Source organism: Calonectris borealis, chromosome 1 (genome assembly GCF_964195595.1).
Source record: "Calonectris borealis chromosome 1, bCalBor7.hap1.2, whole genome shotgun sequence".
Classification (NCBI taxonomy): domain Eukaryota; kingdom Metazoa; phylum Chordata; class Aves; order Procellariiformes; family Procellariidae; genus Calonectris; species Calonectris borealis.
The window spans coordinates 105941488-105965286 of record NC_134312.1 but is presented as its reverse complement, the minus strand read 5'-3'; the positions used below and the strand labels follow the sequence as shown (position 1 = coordinate 105965286).

Here is a 23799-nt window from a genome sequence, read left to right as displayed (position 1 = left end):
TGCAAAGACTCCACAGGAAAAAAAAAAAATCATCAAATAGAAACTGAGGTGAACAGTTCTGCTATGCTTCCTGAGATAATCGTGCCATCCGTTTCATACATCCCCTTCAATATACTAGAAGTTTTCTTCCAAAAGAGGATTTCTCACATTTAAAGTTTCATTTAAAGTTTCCATGTTCTGATACTTCATAGCAACTGTTCAGGGATAAAAAATTTAGCATGCTTATTCTGGCAAACAGAAAGAACAATCCTTTCTATCCAGGTATTTCTTTGTCTTTCCTTAGAATCAAGATTTACATTAGTAGAACCAATTAAGAACACAGCATTTTCTGAAGACTATCTCACAAAAACAGGTGCTTTTTCAAGTTGAAAGCAAACCATGCCAAAAGCAAACTGCCCTGCAATATTTACCTAGGCTTTTGCAATCACATTTTACTTAAAAATCTGTGGAATGGATTTTGATTCACATATCCTATTTCAGTCTTTGTTTCTTCTCCATAGATTTCACTTGTTTATAATTTTTGCTGCCCTACAAATCTCTTTTTATAGTACATGTAATCTGAAAATACAAAAAACCTATAGACAGTTGATAATTATCTTTTCTAATAAGAGCACAGCCACATGAAAATTTTATCTCTGCAAGTATCTCTCATCACTTACCAAGATCCTTTATTCTAGGTAGTACATTGTATGTGAAGTTTTTATAAGAAGCTACTTTTCCTTCTGGGGAAGCAATCCCCACATGAGATTCATAGATTCTTAGGCTTTTTAATCTCTTGGGGCAAGGATGCTTATGCTATAAGGGAAAAAAAACAGTTGTCATTAGGATACAACAGCTTGGAAGTGTTGTCACAATCACGTCATTTGCACAAGATGAAAAACAATTTAAGGTTTGTTTTGTTTTTCCTCTAAAAGCACAAACACTTCAGAAGTAATTAAGCGTTCTAAACTGTTAAAGCAAATGTCTATTTCAAATTAACATTCTTCATGAACAAGAAACTGGACGTCCATGATTCAACGCTTTTCTTATACCCTTTTTAAATTACACTGAAGTATACAAACTTATAGCAGTCGTTGTACTATAAAGTTCTTCTGAACTACTATGAACCTTGTCTGAAAATAAGAGACAATTGAAAGACAGATTTTTATTTTTTAAGCATACCTGCTTTTTGCAGGTATTTGAAGTTGCTCTGCCTTCTCCAAACTAAAATTTATAAATATTTTAGTCCCAAAGAACACAGTTCCACAGCACAGAATCATTTCTATTCCAATTACTTAGGATTAAAAAAATACTAAAAAATCCCAACTCCGTAGGTGAGTACACAGTATTTCTAGATGGGTGAAAATATTTAAAGAATACAGAGGCAATTGACATTCACCTTAAAACCTCCTCCTTACACTTGAAGAGCTTACACTTGATCAGGATTTTACTTTTTAAAACAAAAGTTTTGTCTGAAGAAACTTAGGAACACTACTGCTTAAAACCTGTTTTTTCCCCACAGTTTTTCTTTTTTTTTTCTCCTTCTCCCAATTAAAAGAAGAGTTACAAAATTTTATATTCTATTTTTTAGTTTAATATTTAAGTGAAATTTTGATAAGTTAGAACAAAACCAGTAAAAACATACGTTCACGTACGTGAACAGTGAATAGAAATCAAAGGGACAAATGTGAAGAGTTGAGGTTTGTTCCCTGCATTTTACTTCCACTGGGTACTTCTCCTATTCATAAAAGGACTTAATGTTTTTTTCCGCACTTAACTCAGTAAGGCCTTGTCTGCACTCTAAGTGTTCTCGCCTCATTTTCACTCTACGTCATACAGATCGCTGCATTTCCAATTACCTCCCCATTCCTATTCTAATAGAGAATCTAGGTGTCACACAGCATCACAGATACAGAGTAGGTCACTAAATTCATAAGAACCATACACCTAAATAAGAAAGTTACTGTAGATTACGTAATGATTTTTTTTTCCCCTAAAGAAATTTTCCATGTGAGCTATCCTTTCTCTGTCAAGCAGATGCTTCATAATTTGAAAAGGATGCTAAAATTTAAATCAAAACAGAGGTTGCAGCACCTCTAATACAGAATACTGCATACCATTTTTTAGTGAAAACACCAAAAAGTGTAATAATATGAAATAACATCTCTCAGACAGTCTGAAGTTTCTGAATGTTCTCCTAGATATTTTTCATATATCACGTAAAGAGTTCCCCCCCTTACAGCAGTGCATGAGAGGTAAGAGGGCTTTAAAAATCAATAAACAGATTTTCTGATACGAAGAAACTAGGATTTGACTGGAGCGTGAGCACCTTACTTTTGAAAGCTTTTTTTGACTTCATACGGCATTGACTTACTATTGGAGTACTGAAGTTTGTATTTGCCACCTGGTAATTCCCTGCTCTCCTCTGTACTGGGAAGGGCCGCCTAGTCCTGGAATAGTTATCGAGCTTGCTTAGCATGTGGGAAGCCAAGGTTAAAATACCACTTTAACAGGTAACTATTTTTTAGATACTCTATAGCAGACTGAAAAAGTAGCTCAAAAACATCCATCATTAAAGTCACTTGTTTCTGTCAAAGCCATGAATAAAACCCCTTTGCTTCTCAGGTAGCTACTTTAACTAGTTCGCCACCCTCTTTTTGTGGAACAACTCTTTTTTTTTTCCCTTCCAAGCAGGGATATAAAGATGACACGATACACAGTTTTATACACCTTTTGAAAATAACATTTAAGCCTTACTATATATGACTGTGGTGGACTCCAGTGTACCCAATCGTAATTCACTTTGTCTTCATCACGGACTACATATCTTGCCCAAGGTGAAATACGATAGAGGAGTTCGCCATTTTGAGCACGAATCACCACCTATAAAATAACCGCAACACATGCATGCAGTCACGTGTAATTCGTATAACACCTCCTATGTAAACCATAGTGGAGAATGAGATAGTACACTACACACAAATTTAATTTAAAGAACACACAAATATACAATGTAAGTCAAAACAAGGAAGAATGACCCTGTTCACAGGCATGATTTGCAAAGGGATAGCAAAGCAGGCATGTCAGACACAGGAGTGATGTTCATGAGCAAGAGCTGAAAGGTGAGGATATATATGTAAGCTTCACATAAGTAATAGGAGAAAGAACCTTCCCACACGGATTACTGCTACGTTCCCTAATTCCCCCTGTCATTGCTATTTCCCCGCCACGTTCTTATAAATTTAAATAGACATGCAGTATAATGCCATCAAGATGAGAACTGTGATTTGTTTACTTGGCAAACAATCTAGCAAGCCAATTTTAATATCTTAATTCCCTCTTCTTTTCTATGCTCTGCGAGTCCTGACCGATATCATATAGACCAGAACCACACATCAAGACAAGAAGCACAGGACAGCTTTCAGGTCAAGAAGAAGGAAAAGAGTAAAATATAAATTGCTGGGTTTCTTCTGCTGCCTTTCAGGTTCTCTGGATGCCTTCATCATTCTAATGATAAAATAAAGTATTATCATCTCTTTTACTTTCTGTATTTAGTTTCCTCTGTTTTATAACAAGAGATGAAAAAGGACCATTCTTTTCAATTCTTTCAAAAAGCTCATAAAACTTCAATTCATCAGAAAGAGTGACCAAACCCAACAAACCTAGGAGCTCTTTTGGAGTGTTATAATTTTACACAACAAAAGCAAAACTGAAATAATTACTAGCATAAAATTGTACTGGGACCTTGCAGAAGATGCTGTATTTGAGGAGTTAGTGATCTTGAACAGGCCATCTCTGCTGTATTGAGTAATTAATGCAATCTGTAACTTATAAAATACCCTTGGGAAAGGACATGAGAATCAAGGGGAGGAAGGTAGTGCTGCTGACTGGAGGAGTGTTGCACGTTTAGGAGGTAGGGAAAACAGGTCCATGCTGTGCTGCGCATGTCCCTTGGCTGCAGGATAACCTCAGCCATGTCAGCAGAGAGGGGCCTTGGTACCGGCGACTACACCACCCACGTGGTCTTTGCCGTTATCTAAAAATGCAGCAAGAAATTCCCATGAGAACATGCTTTAGGAGTAGAGCTGTTTTCTTGTAAGGAAATTATATACTAGCTTGAATGACCAAAAGGGAGAGCTTCTCTTCAAGGACAGGATCTGCTCCACACAGCATGCCATGTGAAAATCTACCAGGGCACTGTCTGATGCCACGCTAACGCAGGGTGTCCAGCATTTGAAGGCGACTTGCTCACTATCAGTATTCCTCCTCTTATTCTGTCTAATTAAAGCAGTTATCCTACGACACCAATTGTTGTCAGGCCTTTCTTCTTGAGATGCAGAAAGAACCCTGCTCCATCTCTCTCACCTCACCTTACTCCACCTCCCCCCTTCCCCAGTGCAGAAGGAACAGCACCACAGCACTCTGGTTTTGCTTGGTATTTTGGCTGCCATTAAAACAATAATACAGAAGGTTTGCAAATTTAGAACCCAGAAATGTACGAGCAAGTGTAGTCCTGAAATTCTTCATTCCGCTTTCGTTAAGAAGTTGATGGTTGTTTTTTTGGTATGGTTGTTGGTTTTGGGGTTGTGGGGTTTTTTTTGTAAGGAGAGCCATGAACATCATAAGAAGCCTCAAATGAAAAGGGAGGTTTGAGCTTTTTTCCCCCCCTCCTTTCTTTTTTATTAAAAAAAAGTGACTTTTCTTTGCTCTCAATTCCTAACAAGAAATCTGGAAGAAGACAATTATCAAAGAACTGCCTTTTCACCTGTGGCAAGTGTCTTTCATTATTTTGATAGATTATCTCTAACCTTAACTCAACCACAGGAGAAAGTAAGATGAAAATACGTATACACACTAGGTTAATGCACGTTGGTAGAGTAAAGCAAGGAAGTATGATTGCTGTGTCTCTCAGTGTATATTATTTAACTCTGACAAAGCAAAACAGGTTTTGCAAGGGGTAATTGAGACTAACCACCTAATCAGAAAAAGCTGAGGAAAGTTATTGAAAACACTGTACAGTTGCATGGAAAATTTCTGTCAACTGTGCTAGCAAAAGCTGGCCAAAAGGGTATTTCTGCGAATTATATCAACACTATGAAGATCCTCCCAGCTGATAGCATTGACAATTTGCAAGTTACTCTTAAAACAATAAAAATTATCTCCTCTTTCTGATATCACACTTTCTGATGATGTTATTACTTGTTTTATTAATTTGTCCCGATTTACCCAACACAGAAATAAGATAATTACTACATATAATAACCATACCTTAGCATTCCTTTTTCTCTAATATTCTAGTGCAATTTATACTATCTACAGGCTTATGAGGGGTGGGCACATTTTATTTTAAGAAATATGAGGTAATTAATATAAATTCAGAACATTATTTCATTAGATGTAATACTGGTTTAATCCAAAGATGATACTGGAGGGGAAAAAAGGAAAAGTTTATTTATTATGAAATACTAAGATCAGTCATGCATACTCTTTAATTTAGTCCATTAAGCAATGAAAAACACTTAAGAAAAACAGAGATTAGAAACATATTTAAATGAGCAACCAGTTATTTCACTTTTTTTAACCCACGCTTCTACAGTTATGTTGCGTGTGTTAATTAACCATATCTCTGCATCCCGTCCTTCTGAAATCCCATAAGAACTTTTGTTGTTCTGTAGTCACTCAACTCAAATTGACCACATTTTCCCTCATTTCCGAGGCATCAGTGTGCTTGATTTACCAGTTTTTCAGAAGTCATTTAGCTTAAGTACTAGTTTTGCTTTTATTCAAAGCACCTATCAGGTCAAGTTTATTGGTTAGACTTTTCAGGAACTGAGAGACTTTTATAGGAACCTGTACAAGTTCCTACAAACTGTCAGAGCCAGAATTCTAATAGCTACAAATAAAACTTCTGAGAAGCAGAAGCACACATGTATTTGTCATTTGTTATGATAGTAACAATGTAGAGCCACAAACAGGTGGTGCTAATCTACCACTTCCTGCAAGGGTTGGGTTTACACACCTAACAGTCTTAACAGACTTAAGAGTCTGCTCTATTTTAAGGTTCACAATCTAAATTTTTGGTTTTCATCTTTATTTTAGAACTTAACTTTCAGTTCTATTATGCGAAGAGATAAGAAACCTCCCATGTTCTAAAGAAAAGGATACATTTATCTAACAATAGAAGTCATACAATTTAACCATGCAAACATCAGAAAATCTCTAAAAAAATAAGTGTTTACTTATTTTAAACAAGTATTCAGAAAATTTATTTGTTGCCTTCTTCACAGTGTGGGTCTTCTTAAGGAATATTTTTCCAAATATATCCAGCCATGGTTGTATCTGCTTGAACCTCACCATAAAAGTAGAAACCTCAATTTTGCTCATGTGCTGCTGTAATTTTTGAATATCATGAGCTGTGCACAGAGAAAGCATAGTCAAGATGAACACAGCTAACCCAGAAAAGGAATCATTATTACACTAAAGCTGGTAAAGTTGAATCCTGTTCTTCTCTGGTTTACAAGAGCATAATCAACATGGCTTCCTTAGATGTCTATCAAGTGATCCCTAACAATTTCAATTCTCATTTCCTATGCTTGCTTAACCCTTTTCTTAATTTTATGTGAATCCCATTTACTGAATCTTTCCTTTCCTTAATTACCAAGCTCTATCCTCAATCAACTTCTTATTCCTCTCTCCTGATATTGTAGAAAGTTGATTAATAAGTTACAAGTAGAAAGACTTCAGATAATATTTTCTAAAGTTTCTTGAGACAGAACTCCCACACCATCGTGCCTAGCTGAGGCATGAGCATAAAAAATTGCAAAAAGTTGAATGGCACCCCAAAACAAACAGCAATTCAGCCCAAGACTGACAGAAATAACTCTAATGGAAACAGTCCAACAGCTTTCATTCCCATACTTGCTTTGGCATTTCTTGAAACAATTAATTACAAATAAATAAAAGTTGTAATAAAAGGAGTAATATTATGAAGCACACACGTAAATCTGAAAGACAGATAAACAACTCTTACTCCACTCACCCCAACTATCAGTTGTGGTCCATTCTCTGCAGTGTTCAGATATAAAGTAGCTGCCATGTATACTCTGCACCTGCTGCTACAGGTTATATATGCATAAAGAATACTGAATATAGTCATGACAGAGCTCTTTTGACAAAGTACCTATGAGTCTATTTAGCAGATACTGTACTTTTGCTCCAGTTTTTTTTTTTTACTCATTCCAACTATTTCTTAAAAGTTATGATGCATAACCTAAGCTAGCTACCACTTACTTCACCAACATTTTATAGCTGAGTTTACATTTTCTAACTAACTCAATAATCTTCTCTAAAGAACATATATAAAATCATGATGTTCATTAATTAGGCTTCTTCAAACTGGCCTTGGGATTTACCTACTTCATTTTTAAGAGGTATGTCCCTGTTCTTTCCTTAAGATATATGAGGACGCACATCATACCATTTGATATAAACATTACAGTCCCCATTAAATAAAGCTTTAAAAATGCATACAACAGCATAAAATGCATTTGTCAAGTGGACCAAGCAAACTGGCAAAAGTTTAGCCTCTAATCACAAGTAATCTGTTTGTTTTACAATTCTTTAAGCTTTAGTTAAAGAAAATGCTAGGTAAAAATAGTCACTGTATTTCTGATTCTATTATCAGTTTTCTTCTGCTGGCTTTTAAGAACATATAACAGAGCATACATCTTGCTCGCTTTTAAGAACGTAATAGAGAATACAGATAAGTTTGCTAGAAAAATCATAGTTAAACTTAGTTGTCATATGTAATAAACAATCAGGCATGGTACGTAGAAGCTCTGCAGTAGGCAATTAATACACATAACATGTACTAAACAGCCCTTTGTCATTAATACGTTTTCATATTACAGTTATGTACCCGCATTATGGCTTACCCTTGGCTTTCTTCAGCTTTGTGATTTAAGTCTCTTTTAAACGCCTACCAGTAGGAGTTATGTAAAATTGTCAGGGAGGAGAAGCAGTGCTGGTCACTACAGAAAACACTCCAACAAGAGGACAAGTGCAGGGGGGAAAAAGGAAATCCAAGTTTCCTAGGCAAAATAATACATCCTCCTCAGTTTCTGTGTTTAAACTGTTAAGAAATAGCCAAAACTAAGTAAGAAAGAAATCTACATATCAAAAGAGTTACATTTACACTGCCCAAATTTAGGACAGAAAAGCAAAGACAAAAAACAGATGAACAGAACTTGCCACCATCTACATTAAACATCTCTTTGTCTGAAACATAAGATAGAGTAGTATTTTACTATCAAACTGCATAATACATGGGCAACATGATTTTTTTTCTGTGGAGAAGAAGTAGTTCTAACCTGTTTAGAACTCTGTACTAAAAAGTCTTTTTTCCCTACTTCCCCATAGTTTCCAAGCTGGCTTACCCATTGGAAATTTCTAACACAACAGTCTGGAAAATTCAAAGTTAGTCATTTAGAATTTGCCTACATTAACATTAGATACAACTCACCTGAATAGTTTTGGGCTTTTTCCCCTCCTCTAGTGGCAAATACATTCACACAATAATATGTAAAAACTCAAAATCCTTGATGACCTTTGAATGCCACATAATTCTGGCTTCCAAGTGAAATTTCAGTATAAATACATGTAAATAAATGCTCTTACACAAATAAACAAGTGTCAGAAAGACAGAATGAAAACATCCTTCAAAATTTGACATTAAAAGTCAATTTACTCTAAAAATGGACATGGCACAGATATACAATTCATATAAGCACAACTGTAAAACAACAAAAAGTGAGGAGCCTAACCTAGCTGCTCATCTTTTGTATGTGAAGGTTAAAAATGCATGTTTTGTTCGCATTTTCCATTATAGGGATGTTGGGTGTATTTTCAACATTTCTGTCTGAAATGTTCAGCACACTTGAAGTTCAGTATTTGAAACTGCTGTAATTAGTGCAGTGCATTTCATAGATCAGTACACCCAAGGCAGTGAAAAGATGTCCTGGTAACCCGAGGTTTAAGGCATCAATGCTGCTGAAGTGATTAATTTTGAAGTAAGAACTTTTAGATCTGAATAAAAATCCCTAGAAAAACTGAAACGTATGGCTGTAATAAGAGCAAACATATAGCCAACAATGGTTGGCTTTGAAGGTATTTAAAAACTGGTGTGCAAAAGTGCATTCCAATTTTCAAAATGCTGGACTGCTGGAAGACAAAGCAGGACCTAAATCTCACAAGAACATTAGTATCAAAGTGACAATGTGTTCCATGTCTGTCCCACTAGAGTATAGGGAATTTATGAAATGGGGAGTAAGTTGTAGGATAAAAATAACTACAGTGTTTACGGGTCTGTTTTGATGATGTTTAAAACTACCAAAAGCAGTTTATTACAGTTAAGGAGAAACCATCACTCTGAGGGCAGTCTAGTGTCATATAGAAAAGGCACTGACACATTGAAGCAATTCAGAAGCTGAAATAGGTTTCATTTTATTTAATGGTGCTTCCAATGCAGGACAAGCGAGATTCAGGGACCTCGATTTTCAGAGACATCAAAAATTTTTGAGACTCTTGGGTATCCCACTATTCTTCCTTTTCAAAATAGCATGGGTCTTCCACATCACCTACAGCTCATCTGCCAAGCCCTTCTGGATGTCTCAGGGCATTTAAAGGAAAACTCAGCACTTTCGTTCAGGCAACTTCCAACCTACTGTGACTCAGTGAAATTTGTTAGCTTTTTATGAGCAGAAGCCACACATTTTTTGTTAAATTATCTATAAAAACAAAAAAGTCTGAAAGTTTTGCAAGTCTAACAACTGTAAAAGTTTAGTCACATATACAAATGTAGATAAAATGTAAACCCATGTATGAAATGGAGCTTAACGTGGTTGTGCTATTGTTCTGACAGATGAAATTGTGCAGTAACAGGCCACAGAACACCATGTTTAAAATTCCCATGTTTATAAATATCCCCTTCCTTTCTTTTTGTGTTTGCCTACCTTCACCTTCTCTTCACATCAGCTTCATTTGGCTACCTTATCTTCCAGTGCACACATATGCAGATCTTCAGAACAGTGCAGAAGAGTAATTCAAATGACAGTTACATACAAGATCAGACAATTTCTCTGCCCAGCGTCCACTTCTTTAGCTTTCAGTTCCTGCATCTAAAGCAGACTTTAATTCCATGCATGAGCATTGTATTCTATTATGATGTGTTCTCGTAAGTCATCTGCCTCTGTTTCCACTGAGGATGATACAGGGTCAAACATTAGAAATAAAAATAAGCCATGCTGTCTTGATAAACAAAAATAAATATCTGAAAAATAAGGAATTAAAACTAGCATCTGCTGGACTTTTTTTTTTTTTAAAGAATAAAGACTGATATTTTTGTTGTTCAGGAAATTTGTTATATAGTGGTTTGTCAGTTATACTCAAGTTGGGGAGAGGAAAACAAGGAGGTGATAACTAGATAACTGATGAATATATGCGAGCCAATAAACTGCTCTGAAACACTGTATTATTATTTCATTACTTTAATAGCTTGAAAGCACTTGGAATGATTGTTGGTATATGGGGCTTTTAATACAACGAAGAAATTAAATTGGCCATCAAACCAACAATAGTTAACATGATGAGAGAGTGGACTAGCTTTAATATAAATATGGAAATGTCAATGACTTGTTATTTATATAGGGGCAATAAGCTATTATTTCAATGTTTTACAATTTATAGTATTTCATTAGCTTCATATTTATTCATTTCTGAGACAAGATTATCCAAATGTAAAAGCCACAAGAACACAGACAGAAACACCACCTCGTCTCAACAGCACGCACCTGATTTGAAAGTAAGTTCAACCCAAAACCTAAAAGCACAACAGGATCCATGACATTTATTAGAAATTAAACACCAAGGTATTTCCCTCCTTCAGTTGTTATAAGAGTGCATGGGCAAGAAAAGCAACTGCTTGTACACCAAGACGTTTTTTAGTATAATATACACTGTAGACAAAGAAAAGTTTACATTTTTACTTTTGCAAAAATAGGGTAACTGAGAGAAAGCACTACAAGTTTACAAGAATACAAAAGAATCTGAACCCATTAAAGTTAGTCTCTCCAAAACTTTATACTTAGGACATATTGCTGCTGTAAGAAAACCTGGTCTTAGATTTTATTTCATAAATGCAGTTCAGTTTCAAAGACTGCATTCAAGTCACTAATACAATCCTGCTATAAGATTCCATGTCTTTTTTCTTAAATTGTTCATCCTTTTCTCAACCCCCTCAAGTTGCTACAGAAATAGAGAAGTGAAGTTTTATTATCAGCTGAAAATGCCTTTCCCTGTACACCTTAGCTGTCTGTGTACTTGTCTTTCACAAAGTGTATCCAATCCCGAGTTTAGCACCCGGATAGAATACACAGTTCTGATGATGTTTTGCCAGTGGATGATGTAAATTGAGCCCATTTACAAAAGTAAATAAAAACCACATCACCACCCCTGCCTTCCCCACACACACAGGGCAACAATCACCATTCTCTTTCTACAGGTCATACTGGTTTGTGAGAGAAGCATTAGAGTCTAGAGGCAACATTTTTCTATGTTTGTATTTTAATACATGGGACCACAGCTGAACATTTTCCAGTAAGGTAATGCAACCTGCTGCAGAACCCAGGACCACAATTCAGATTTCCTTGCCTGACACAGTTTGCTTTAAAGAAGATTTAGATAAAAATACAAAAGCCTGGCAAAAATTTGGGATAGAACAGCACTGTTAAGAGCTTTATTCTGGAATTGTCTCATTCAACCTGACAGATTTTAGAGATCAGATAAACCATTTCCCTCTTTAATAACCTCAGAAATAGAAGACAAGGAATGAAGAAGCGAACACAGCTTCTTCACTAGTGCCTTACTCTTCTTGCTGCTGCACAGCCCTGCCTTATAAAGCTCAGGAGAGGCAGCAAGGAGGAAAAGGGATCGTTGTTGTTCAACACTTCAGCTTCCCCTAGCCAGGAGTACCTTCCCAAATGGACCCTCCACCTAAATTGGTGGGGGAGGAGACATGGAAAATGGGAGATCTTTCCAGAACACTCCCCACTGAAAAACTTTACCATACTTTATTCCTACTGCTCCAAATAATCAAGAAATCAAGCGTATCTGTCAAGGTTCTTGCAGTCACTGAAGTTATTTCCTAAGATGTGAATTGAGTATAAACCTTGACAAGAAGTTTTGGAAAGAATGGACAGCATGGTGCTTCTGCCAGGCTGTTCTCCTTCCTAAATTGCCCATCGGTTACACTGGAAAGAAAAAGTAATAGAACACTCTAATCACATTACTCCAAGACTCCCTTTATCCAACCTTTTTTTTCCTCATCAATTTAAGATTACTGTCAAAATTAAGTCAGTTGAGACAAAACTGTCTGCTTTGTTTGTTTTTTCTTCCAAGCCATTTTCTGGCAAAGAAATCTGCTAAAGGAACAAGCATTTAAATCAAATATTGAGAAAATACTCCTTAGCTACTGGACACACAGTAATACTTCTCAGGTGGTTTATGTGTTTAATGAAGTTCTGTAGAGGAATCTGTGTGGTTCAGAAGCCATTGGGAGAGGGGTCTATTTGCTGTGCAGATTATTTTTCTGTAAATATATCACATCAGCTATTAGACTCTAAACGTATTAGGGATATTAAATACTTGTGCACAATTCCCCCTTCTTTCCCCTCCCCTTCTCCCCTGGGGAAATAAATAAATTTAAAAAAAAAAAAATCAAGACATGAAAGAAGCAAAAGCCTATCTTCAAAGCCAAGTCATGAAGTCATGCCTTGATTTTCCAAAAGAGGGAGATATAGCTCCATTTGTGAATTAAGCATTTCAATTGCAGTGAAGAACCTAGGAACATGTTTAAGTAATTTACTAGATCAGATTAAAAAGGAAAGTTTTTGCTCTATTTTCCATTTCCATGCTTCTCTTAGAAAACTAACAGAAATTAGTAAATACCAACAAAAAAATAGAGAAAATATTATATTATCTACTTGAATATAAAAAAAATTTCAAAAGATGGAGACAATAGCCTAGCATTATAAAAATAGCTATGCAAATAGAGGTAAAAATACCATAGGAAAATTAAACCGTTAAAATCCAAGAAACCATAGAAGAGCTGTTAAAAGTGAAAGCAATATCACATGGAAACATTCCCAATAGATTTCAACAGGCACAAGTGTGGAGACAATACTTCACTTAATCGTCATGAACTACCCTAAAAGTACATGAATTTCTACAGGAAGAAACAATACGCTTTATAATTGTTAGCTACACAAAGGTAGCATTATTAGGTATTGAGGGACAACCAGTTTATTTTTAAAGAAGGAAAACACCACATGTATCTATGTTGCAGGACAGCATTCAAACTTTTCTTTCAGTCTAGAATCCAGATTTTGAAAACGTTTTTCAAAATAAAAATTAATAAATCAAAGGAAAACTGGAATCTCTAAAATACAGTTCAAGAAATACTTCCCCCCCACACTGTGACTTAACCAGAATCAAGTTACTATAACAACAGTGATGTAGCTCAAAGATTATAAAAATTTGTATGCATAATATAAAAGCATTCATATATGTATTATGTAACTGAGAGGCTTGGGGTAGGAGAGCAGGGTTTGAAAAGCAACCATTATAATAAAGCACATTACACACAATAAGTGTAACTTATTAGAGTTGTTTCAAGCCATGTCAAGTAGAAAAGAAGCTGCTGAAGTATGCAATAGGGGCACCCAAGCATTAAGTATTACTTATCCTCAACTATAAAGTGTTTGTATAAAGGATACATAATATCCTGCATAATGCACCTTGTGGTTGGGTGGTTGTGGCATAGCATGCTTACTTTTTGATGCTCCCATTCACAGCTGTTTCAAACTGACAGCAAAACGTCTCCTGGGCATGAGGCAGGTCATGCTCAACACCTCTGCTTCCTGTCACATAATCCCACGGCGTCTTATAACTGGGGTAGCCTACAGCCCCAAATGGTCCTTCCACTGTCTTCCCCCTCCTCTTGCTGTTGTCTCCCTGCCCAACAACTCAAGAGTCCTTAACACCTTAGGTCACACTCACGTTGGCAGATAATAAAAAAGTGCAGAGAATCATGATGTGTTTCCTCTGTTCTGAGGTCATCTGTCATGGATGAGCTCACCTGACCCTCTCCACACATTGTTAGGTGCATTAACTTAACTGCTTTCTGATATTCTAAAGTAGCATACCTTGAATACTTTATCATAATGCCTCAGAGAAGTCCTCCTCAAACAGCTCCGGTGTTGGTTGTGTTGTCAGTACAGATTCCATCTGACAAGACTTGGGCATCCAAGGTGTGGAACAAGTCCATTAGAATGCCAAAGTTTATCTTCCACTTGCTCCTTGACCTATAATCTTCTTTTAACTTTATCGACAAATACAGCTGAAAATTAGGAAGTACGTACCAGTAAGTCACACCACAGAATGTCAGAAGCTTTACCTAATTAGCAGCCCTATCTTCAAAACAAAAATAAATTCCCCTAAAAACCACAGCCATGTTTATATATACTTAATATGGACTCAGACTTCAAATTCCATTTCAAGACCCCTTCTTCTTTAAAATCTCTCTCCCTTTTCCTCCAAAACCCCACATTTTGCTTTAACACATACCTAATACCAACTGAAACAATTAGTCTTCTGTATGGATAAACTAAAAGGAAAGTATTTTTAAATAGCAAAACCTCCTACCAAAGAATTGTGCAATCTTCAAGTCACAGGAGAACTAAGCCTGCCAAAATAACTGAGCAAGAATATTCTGAAGTACGGAGCTCAGTCTGCAAAAAAGGCTCCAAAGAGCAACAGTCCACTGCATTACAATGCTTCATCGCTGCTACAACCCCTCCTATGAGTCTACGAGTAGTTGCACATTGTTTACCAAATCCAAACAGGCAAAGTCAAGAGACCATTTACCTCCCAATGAGATAACAACTCTTCCTGCTAGTAAACCTAATCTGTAACCCAGAGAATTCTACAATAACTTGCTGAAGGGTCATGGCTCGCAATCAAGCAATGAAACATGAAGGCTATTGCCACAGATTTAACTAATGCTTTACTTCCCATTCAGCACCACTGATGTCTCTAAATGTATATGCTAGATGACTTAAGTCCTGTTCCCTAAAGTTCAAAATGCCAGGAATGCCATGTCTGCTCCTTCTTGCACATAGGTTATATACCGCCATGCTGCAGAACACTTGTTTCATTCACTGTTCAACTTTGTAGACCTGGTGATTTTTCATTTTTTCCATCCTACACACCATCTAAGACACGAAATTTAAGTGACATGGAACTTAGTAGACTATGAGCAAGGATATTGCGCTCTCCCCCCACCCCCAGCTGAGGTAAAAAACAAGAAACATTAGAAGTGTTTATATTTGTACATGTAGGAAAAGAGTGAACACTTCTTCAGGAAGCTTCCCATTTAAATGAAGTTTCATACCTCTGCTAGGGGTACCTAGGGCTCCTTTTGTAAAAGCTGTCTGACTGCACATAACCTATTTACATCTGATGTTACAGAAAACTCACCACACCTTTAACATTTCTATACCTAGCATCCTAACCACCAGCCTTGTTAACCCATTATAAAAAGCTTCCTGGGTTTTCACATTCTCATTAAAAATGCCTTCACATTTTGACTGCAGACTGCTTGAAGCGCATGAGATCTGAACTCGAAGCCAGTCTGATACTATGCTGCTGGACTTCCTGATCAGGTCAGCTGCAACACCATCTACTTCATCAGCGACAGTAATTACACTTGATGAATTTTACTAACAGTGGTTCCCTGACACTGATTAACCTACGTGCTCACCATATTTGATTCCTTTTCAAGGTTTACAAGTTAAACACAGAGCATGCAAATCTACTACGAAATATAGAATATAGTGGCAAAAGGATGAAGTTTTAATAATATTCTTTACAACTAACTTTCCTCTCCCCAGCACCTCCTGGATACAAATGTACTTTTAGGTACTTCTAACCACAATTAATCTATTAGTGTTCTGACTCAAAGTAGTTCCTTCATTGCACCTTTTAATATTAAAAAGGGTTACATATTTGGACTGGAAAACTACTCAAAACCAATAGTAGTGAACTTTTAAAATATTTTGTACAAAATGATAAAAAAAAATTGTGACTGTTCTTCATGTCAGCCCCAATTTTGTATTGAACTTGGCACCTGTAACTACTGTTCAGCAATCACTGAAACCACTCAAACATGCAAGAGTCTGGAATATCAATAGAAAAATATCGTGTTAACAAGTGCACAAGATATCAAATCTAATCAACTCATTACAATACAAGACAATCCCTCAAAAAACTATGAAGTTTACCATTTAAATATATATATACACACACACATGTAGATATATGTTTGTGAAGGAGGAAAGGATATAGATTTAGCAAATGATGAAATGCAGAGTTTTAGAAAAGTTTCTACCATTTTCTGAGGTGACCTTTCCAGGGAAAATTTATGTTATTTGTTCCTTGCGCTGTATATGATTAGTTCTGTCAGCATACACAGAGAAATTATGAAGGCTGCTATGGTGCCCAGAAACGATCTGTTAAAACCCAATCGAAATTAACCATAAAACAGGGTTTCTTCTCTTTTTTTTTTTTAGATTTTATCTATCTAGACTCAATTACATAAAAGCTATCTGAGAAAGCTACCCATTTGTAGTTAATTCATATGGCTTCAAAAATGTAGTAAGAAACGAACAAATTTAGTCACTGGTATTTTACAGACAACTTCCTAATATTTACCTTGCTCTTGGTAAAAGTTGCATTACAGAGGCATGTCAGCCATCCTGACTCTTACCTTCATAGCTCAAGAGAAATAACCCAGAATCACTTATAGTAAACTAGATTTCATGAATGTACAAGTGATAGTGAGTTGCATACAGTGTTTTAGTCTCATGCACCTACCCAGCATACTGTCAGATAAAGTGTCAGATAAACTTACTGGTATATAAAATTCTTGTTCTGTCAAATCATTTCAGAAATCAGATCTACTGTCATTACTAGGAAGTTGAATAACTACTACTATTTTAGTATACACTCTCCAGCTCACAGAAGAAAACTTAGTGGTTCCGCTATACAGATCTCCTCCTATTCAATGTTCCAGGGCAGCAGGTAGCTCAATCATAATCACCAGTATTTTGGAAGTACTGATCTTACCATCTTGTCTTATTTAGCTGTGTGAAAATATTTTAGAACTTGATCATTAGTCATGAATTTGGAAATTATGTTCATCTAGGTTTGAATTCTTATTGGCTGCTATTTTTCAATTGTTTTGCATTTTCTGTGTTATTCCTTTGGCATTCCTATAAAGAGTATTAAACAAGTCCCCCACTGCAGATTTCAGTTTTTACCAATACTGTTCCCATCCCTAAATTCCACTGACACTATTTCAAAATCAGGATCTTACAGACTACAGTGAAAACTTAATTTATAGGTATTTTTAAGCAGTTGTAAAACTCATTTATAAATAAACAGTAAAAGAACAAAGTGGAACACGGATTAAACTCCTGCATGCACATGACAACACATGACAAGACTTGCTAAGGAAGCCTATCCATGTTAATTCTTCTAAAAGCTTGCTGTATACCGTGAAAAGATAATTAAGAATACTCTGGCAATGAAGAAAGAATTCAGTCATTTTCAACCATGAAGGAAGATAAGCACACTTGCCCCCCAACTGCCATCACTGTTAGAATGACAAACATGTTAACATATAGAGAAACTTTGGTTGTCTCAGACCATATTTCAAACTACCTGCATTAGAATAAAGAAACAGAGGTAAAGAGGCTTAATTTATTAAAGCACAAAGTTTGTTTTTGTTTTGTTTTTAAATCTGTGCTCAGCTTATGACCTCTGTCAGAAGTTTTTTTTAAAAAAAAACACAAAACAAAACACCACACAACCGTAACAGCAACTATATTTGTTCACTTAACTCACTCTAAATTCCCCACTGATCCATGGGAGAAAGAAAACAGTGCCCTTTTCTAGCGGGTAACCTCATTTTGTAGGTGGATATCATAATTCACAAGGGAGTCACTCAATTGTTATAACCATCCATCCCTTCACACAGAAATGTATCAGAAGATCTATAGCAGGTTTTTTAATTACTCACCTTCTTCGATGTTTATATTTACTTATGAGAAGTGCCTGAAGAGCTACAGTAGACAGCCTACTACTATTGAAAACAGGCAAATGTTTGACCTTTGCTCCTCATTCATTTTCCTACAAAAATATTTTGTGACCTGATCTAAATTAGTGTCACCAGCTATACTCCATCCATTTCCCATTCTGGCTTAGAAATTACTTATTTAAAAGGAATGACCTTGTCACCATTTCAGAACTTGGCATTCGCCTGTGTAAAACTAAAGATGAAAACAGTGTAGACAGAAGCTAAAGAAGGACCTTCTGGAGGAAGGTCGTAGCAGATTAATCAAATCACTGCATAAATGTCTAAAGTGGACTATTTTAACTCAAATATTTAAGAATAATATTGGTAAAAAACTTTAAAACCTGTGATTGCCTTATGCTTCTTTAGTAAAGCAAAAGAGGGAATACCTTTATTACCAAAAAGAAATAGTTTCTGTTGCCTAGTCTAGTGCACACAGACAACAGTGCCTGTGTATTTAAACATCAGCTCTGCAATCTGCATAGTAATTTCCATCTACAGACAATCCAATATTCTCAGCTTCTACATGAACAAAGAACTGCAAAACTATGCTCTACCACACAAATCCTTGTGTTCGCAAAAATACACCCATTTATGAACGATCATAATTAACAGAACCATGTAGTTTGAAGAAAACTTACAGAAGACCAATAGTTTTCTGAACCCGTTAGTGGAATGAGAGAGGATAAAAAGATCAGCCATAGCATGAGGGTAACATACATGCCTACCATGTGGAATATTCCAACCTCAATCCAGCTTTTGTGACAGATAAACCATTTTAGAACTATCTTAACTGGAGACTTTTTTCCACGTTAGTTATATCATCTAAATACACTGAAAGTGCACATTGTGATGTGTTAGATTCAGTTGTGTAGGCACTATTAGCAAAGTTACAGCTGAGGCTGGGAGCAGTTCCGTATGGATGAAGTCATCAATTATGATTACGTACACTTGTGAATCATTAAGTTTCTACATCTTTGCACTTTTTTTTTTTTTGAAGACAAGAATATACACACTCAAAAGCTAATCTATCTCACAGGAAGACAGAACAGTTGAACTTCACAACTTCACAACAACACAATACGTGTTTCACAATCACGTATTCTGAGTGTCAGTGACAACTGCATACATCTTTGTTTAGAACTGACCATGTGTCGTGGTTTAACCCCAGCCAGCAAATATACCCCAGGCAGCCACTCGCTCACCCCCTGCCTCCAGTGGGATGGGGGAGAGAATCGGGAGGGCACAAGTAGGAAAGCTCCCAGGTTGAGATAAAAACAGTTTAATAATTGAAATAAAATGAAGTAGAACAGTAATAACAATGAGAACAACAGCAACAACAGAATATACAAAGCAGATGATGCACAATGCAACTGCTCACCAACCGCCGACCGCATGTCACGAACGGGGGGTGAGCCCCCCCACACCTGGTTTTTATACTGAGCATGATGTCAGATGGTATAGAATACCCCACTGGCCAGCTGGGTCCACCACCCCAGCTGTGCTCCCCCCTGTGCAAGCACCACCCAGCAACAGCCAAAGCATCAATGGGCCATCAACGTTCCTTTCACACCAAACCCAAAACACAGCACACCCCCCCATGCTACTGGGAAGAAAGTTAACTCTGTCCCAGCCGGAACCAGGACGCCACGTAAAAGCACGATTAAAGAAGTGGCAGGGTAAAAAACTACAATCGGGGGAAAAAAAAAAGAAAAGGAAAACAAACTCCCATTCTGCTCTGCTAGCAAGACTCTCATGGCTTTTCAGAAGACTCAGAGCAACTACAGAACTACAGCAAATCAACTTACTAGTACATCAGTACCAAGAGTAAACAATACTCAAAAATTCTGCATACTAAACAAACTATGCACAATGCAGTCTTTGCTTTATAGAGTTTACATTTCAAAAAAAATGGTGAATGGAAAGAGAGAAAGTACTATAAAGACTTGTACTTCAAAAATAGGAGATATGACTAGTGTTTATATAGGTAGACAGACAAAAAAATACTCTTAAGCTTTTCCAAACGTGTTTAAGAATATATGCTTTTTGCTGTTATGTTAATAATTATCAACACTCATCACTCACACCTCTTTATCTCTACACTGAGCATAGAATATTCTACAGTAGGTGAGCTCAACAGTTTTGTAGACACAACGTAAAAAGTAAATTTAGCAACAATCAAAAAAACTAACCTATTTACATCCCAAAACCATGGAAAATATTAAGTAACCATTCTGCAATCTCATACATTACTGCATAATCACTGTATTTCTGAGTTGCAGATAACTTTTCTTTCCTGCTCTGTAAAATAAAAACAGCTTTCTCATCGCTGAATGATTATTCCTAAATTTCAATTTATCCATATTTATTACTGGGATAATTTCATAGGCCATAACAAAAAGCATAGAGATAAGCACACACATTGAGTAAGCATTTCCAGAGCATTTTTATGCATATCTTTGTTTCAGAAGATTCCTTGTTTACCTAAGCTGATTTTCAGCAGAAAAATTAGGATTTTTTTCCAGTGTGTTAGTTTTGTTGATGGGAGCCCTGAAAATATAGTAGTATTATACAAATGCTCCCAGTTTCTTAATTTTCCTAGTCTATAGATGATTTCAGTGCATTTCTTTCCTTAACTACTCATTACTGTCCCCCGTTAGCATCTGGTATCTCTGGAATTCAAGCACTGACTGCAACAATTCAAATTCTCAGAAGTACATCTCTGACTGAAATCGGTATTCACCTAGAAATAATCAATTCTACTGATAGTTAGTTGTCATATGTATATCTGCAGTAAGTGTAGCAACTATGGCATTTGACAGCTCAAAGAAACTTTCCCACTGATTTCTGGAAGAAAGGATTTTATGCTCATGGATACTCACGAAATACAACTGATAAAATAACTAAGTTTTCCCTGTGTCTGTATTTAGTTTAGCTTACTTAATCTGCTGCTCAATACCCTTAATTCCTAAATGATAGGCAGAAGTTTTACAAGACCGCATGCACCACTAAAGCAACACAAGAAGATCACCTGAAAAGCCACGGTTAAAAGGATCAGAAAAATTACCAAGGTATTGAGATTTGAATAGGATCTTAATCTCAAGTACAGAAAGACTTTATCTATACATTACTTAATTCTTATTTTTCAAATTATCAATATGTAAATACTGTTTTCATCTTGTAACATGATACAATACACTATTACCCACATTTCAGCCACATATGCCTGTTTCTAAGCATCATGAAGCAAGTTAGATGTTAATGTTTCACTCACTGAGGTCACTTTGCACAAGTAGATAAACTGATTCTGCTTCTTAGAATAATTAAAAGAAGATAAAGTCATTTAAAAGAAAACAAAAAGGACAACGGAGTAAAGGAGGGTTACAAGAATTGGACAGAGTAAGTCTAGAACCAACACCTTTAGCTTTGATCCGTGGGGCACAGGAGGATAACCATCTTTTCCAGGTGGAATGAACAACTCCCACTTCCCATACTCCATCTTCTTATACGGATGAGAAAATGGATCCCAGCCATCTGCAATTTAAGAAATAATTCTAAGCGTTTTTATCTTAAAATGTGTCCGATTACAATTCAAAGGTATAACAGCGTGTTCCATCTTTTTCAGAATAAACTTCAATGACAGCGGACACAAATACTTTTATATCTGATACTGCCATACACATTCAAAAAACGTTCAATAAAACATCAGATTTTCACTAGGAAACCATACTCCAATTCTAATGTGACAATGATTGAATTATTTCTACTTTACCTTCTTTGATCAAAGTAAAACCAACCTCCTTCTCCCCCAAAAAAACACTACTGATTTTAATACCACAAAATCGTGGTGGTATGAAAATTAATGAATGAACTAATGCTTAATGTAGAATTAAAACCAAAAACCTCACATCTTAAACAAGCCAGTAGAAATATTTGTTACAACACTATCAGGAAAAATAATTAGCAGCTGTTGATTATGGAGAGGGGAAGTGAGTTTGGACAAAATCTAACCAAAACCAACCTCCACAAATTGAATGCTCAAACTAGGTTTGGACACACATGCTGCTCATTGCCTCTATTTTGACAAGCTGATTTCCTGTTAATAACACTCATTAAGTGTATACAATAGCAAAAACAAAGGGGAAACTGCAGACAAACTTGGTAGCAATGGCTAGGAAACCACATAATACCAGACAATGACAACACAGCCAGGAAATTTGGCCTGAAATGCCACAGTTTTATTTAAGCAAGTCTTGAAGAAGATTCCTTTTTCATTAAAAAAGTTTAATGAACCAAGCTTAGATTCCACAATTCAAGATTCTTTGTCCTCTTTGGATTCATTGAGCACTGGAGTCGTGCAAGGTTGGTCATTATGACATGCCCAACTAAATAGGCATCTGCCAAGAAGATCTTGTGTGTTTGTATGCATGTTCAAGGTTAACTCATATGAGTGAGACTGAATATAAAGCTTCTGAATGGACAGACTTAGGCAATGTAATCATTTCTAGACTAGAAGGAAGTGGCAAGCCAAGTTTGAAAATTACTTCTTTTTCTTTTTGCCTTGAAACGTGTCTATCTCACATAGTTCAAAGCACAGAGACTCCTAAGCTAACAAGAAACCAGTCCACACAGAAAACTGAACTGCAAGACATTAAAGCAACACATGCTAATCTTTTTTCATGCCATGTCCTGTAGTTAAAAAAAAAAAAAAAGAGGTGGCTTACACCTCAATGAAAGAAGAATAAGCAGCCTTCAGGACGTGCCTATTTACAGGAGGTGCAGTGCATGATCTTAGGCAGGCATTCTGTAACAGCTAACAAACTGTTCATACCCTAAACGTAGTTCCATGACTAGTTTAAGCTAGCATAAAACAATATTGCTACTGAATATGGTAGCCAGGGTTAAAAGCAATTCAATAAAAAACTGGACATGCCATTGGAGCAGGACCGTCACTTTTGGCACCATGGAAATCACAACAGGGGAGGTAGAGAATTTATCTATATTCATCAACAAAAGTATTTACCAATAAATATCAGTAATCAAAAATATTATCTGCTGTGCAACAAAAAAATAACCTTTTCTAACAATATATGGATGTCTTGAGTTTCAGAGAAAGACTAGGCTTCTTTCAAAGTAACTTGCTAGTTACTCTTACACAGTTGTTTAAACCTGAGAACTGCCAGTCTTTGAAGAACAAAATTGAAAGACACAAACCAAACAGGTTAGATAATGGGACAAAAATAATTATGCAAGACAAATATTCTAGTACCTGTTCATTTTACAGTAGAGAGCAATGTCAAAACCAATGAAGAGATTATTATAATAAAATGTTTCCCATGCTCAAAAACAGAAATACAATTAACTCAGTACTCTATTTAGATGATAGTTTTTATCACTATTAAGGTATTTGGATAGTGCAGACAGAAAATACACACATTAGCAGAAGGAAAGTATTTACTAAACTGTTGCTTGATTAATAGCAGAAGAGCTTGCATACCACTAAGATTTAGATGGGTCTTTCCCCTTGGTTTTAGTCTGAAGCTTCAATCAAAAAAATAATGAAACAAACACTA

At 36.1% G+C, this 23799-nt stretch overlaps 1 protein-coding gene across 1 annotated transcript in view; it reads right to left on the bottom strand.

Moving 5' to 3' along the window:
• Positions 1-23799, bottom strand: part of GBE1 (1,4-alpha-glucan branching enzyme 1) — a 179187-nt gene that overhangs the window by 103228 nt on the left and 52160 nt on the right. The window contains exons 3-5 of the mRNA XM_075170299.1: positions 21645-21760; positions 2737-2862; positions 660-795 (exon numbers count right to left, since the gene is read on the bottom strand). Coding sequence (XP_075026400.1) covers positions 660-795; positions 2737-2862; positions 21645-21760 — 378 coding nt within the window. The remainder of the gene's footprint in view (positions 1-659; positions 796-2736; positions 2863-21644; positions 21761-23799) is intronic.